Genomic DNA, 2500 nt, shown 5'->3' on the forward strand with positions numbered 1-2500 from the left:
TGCGTTACTGCATACTACCATCCTTCTCACATGTATAAAACCTTGGTCACCTGAGTTGTGACTGGAATTTCTAATTCATTCCTGCCGAGCGCCCACGGGGATTATCTGTAAAACCTCGCTATTACTGCTCTATATGTATATACATACAAGTATATAGATAGATGGATAGATATACGTGTATATGTATATATATATATATATATATATATATATATATATATATATATATATGTATATATGTATATGTATATATATGTATATATATACATATATATATTGTATATATATATTATATATATACATAATATATATAATATATATATATATATTATATATATAAATATATATAATATATATATAATATATATTATATATATATATTATAATATATTATATATATATATATATAATATATATTATATATATATATTTATATATAATGTGTGTGTATATATGTATATATATAATGCATACTTATACATATATACATATATCTATCTATATACTTATATGTAAGTATGTATATATATAAATCGTATATATACATACATATATATATATATATATATATATATATATATATATATATATATATGTGTGTGTGTGTGTGTGTGTGTGTGTGTGTGTGTGTGTGGCTCTCTCTCTGTCAATCTATCTCGCTTTTGCTCTGCGTGTATGTTATTTTGATGGTGAAAGAAGGAGAAGGGTCGAGTCATCAGCTTTATTTCATTCAATTAACACAAAACCAGTTGTACTATGATGTTGACAAAATATGAATAAACATGAAACATGATAATCCTTTAAGTGGGTTGCTGTGGTGTAATGGTTAGGGACCGGGATTCTCACTCAGAGGGCCCCGAGTTCGATTCACTGTCAGGGAGGGAAAATTTGTATTTCTATATTAAAAAATGCGCTACTGCATTCTAACATCTTTCACACATAGATATAATCTCGGTAAGCTGATTTGTGACTTGAATTTCGAATTCATTCCCGCCGAGTGCTCACGGGGACTGTCTGAAAAACCTCGCTATCACTGCTCTGCTTAGAGTATATAACTAACTATAGGTAACTATGTGCTACACATGCGATTGTTTCTATGACATGTCAACAAAGTTAAGCATTCAGAACAGATCAAGGAAAATGAAACCTAAAGCTTTGGCAAGAAGGCCGGAAGATTTTCGTTGAATACATGAGTTGCAAAGTCGCCCTTTGTTTCTTAGATGCACTTGCGAGCAACGGCATCTGACTTCGCCCATCGGACCCAGCGGCCTTTCGAGGTCAGAGGTTTAATTGGTCCCCTGCAACCACGCCAGTGTCAGAAACCCAATCATGCACTCCTTCAAGATCTAAACTGTTTTAGCAATTGAATATTGTGAATGCCACATCCTGCATGCCTAGATCATTATGGTTCTTGTGGGCTAAGGAAGTTGTGATGTTATAGGCTATATGTTGATATAAAAAAGCACGTTCATCATCAGTGAGGGAGTCCTTAAAATTCTTTCAATTTCGCTGTAATTCATCCCTTGATTACCTCTTCCAGGTTCCGACGCAATGGAGGGCAGGTCGTGAAGCGTCACGTGACCATCCTAGAGGAGCTCGCTGACGAGTTCGACGTCGTGTGCAACTGCTCAGGTCTCGGCGCCAGGGTGCTGTGCGGCGACCGGGACGTGGTGCCCGTGCGAGGCCAGATCTTCCAGGTGAGGCTTCGTCAGGAGGGCCGCAAGAGTAGGGCTGCATCTTGCAAGTTTGCTAGCAAATGCACCGATTTCATCTGAGTAAATTTAAGCCTTGCCCTTGAGGTTTTATGCATTGAAAGGGGAGGTGGAATTATTTATGACCGTTTTTAAGATCATGTCCAATAGCAACACATTCAGATATATGTAAAAATACGTTATATAAAATACTAAGGAAACTGTAGGAGTTCTTGTTTGCAATGTATGGCCCGGTTAATAAGAAATAATTATCGTTTTCACAAGCTATACTTGACACGTTTCTAATTAAACTGTATGCCTGTAGGAGGGGCGTAAGGTCCATGGATAACGGAGCGGGTCCCTTGGCGTCCTTTCAGGTAAAAGCTCCCTGGGTGAAAAAGTTCTGCTTCACGGACCAGGACGCGTACATCATCCCAGGAATCGACCACGTGACCGTCGGAGGCACGCGCCAGTTCGACAACAGCAAACTCGAGGTTGACAAGTTCGACTCGAGAGCCATCTGGGAGAAGTGCACCAGCCTCATGCCGAGCCTCAAGGATGCTAAGGTTAGGAGCGGTCGTGACGCCAAGCAAGCAATCATTTACGTGTAGCTACTCTTACACACACACACACACACGCACACGCACACGCACACGCACACGCACACACACACACACACACACACACACACACACACACACGCACATACACACACACACACACACACACACACACACACACACACACACGCACACACATCTATATATGTATGAAGGGCATTTCCGAGCTCTGATTCTGTGTGAACGCTA

General features: G+C 39.0%; 1 protein-coding gene across 1 annotated transcript in view; it reads left to right on the forward strand.

Moving 5' to 3' along the window:
- Nucleotides 1-2500, forward strand: part of LOC122245136 (D-aspartate oxidase) — a 10038-nt gene that overhangs the window by 6572 nt on the left and 966 nt on the right. The window contains exons 5-6 of the mRNA XM_086544439.1: nucleotides 1541-1697; nucleotides 2069-2257. Coding sequence (XP_086400565.1) covers nucleotides 1541-1697; nucleotides 2069-2257 — 346 coding nt within the window. The remainder of the gene's footprint in view (nucleotides 1-1540; nucleotides 1698-2068; nucleotides 2258-2500) is intronic.

The sequence above is a fragment of the Penaeus japonicus genome, unplaced genomic scaffold (genome assembly GCF_977035675.1).
Source record: "Penaeus japonicus unplaced genomic scaffold, GWHDUDI00000001_assembly GWHDUDI00000015, whole genome shotgun sequence".
In the NCBI taxonomy this organism is placed as follows: Eukaryota; Metazoa; Arthropoda; class Malacostraca; order Decapoda; family Penaeidae; genus Penaeus; species Penaeus japonicus.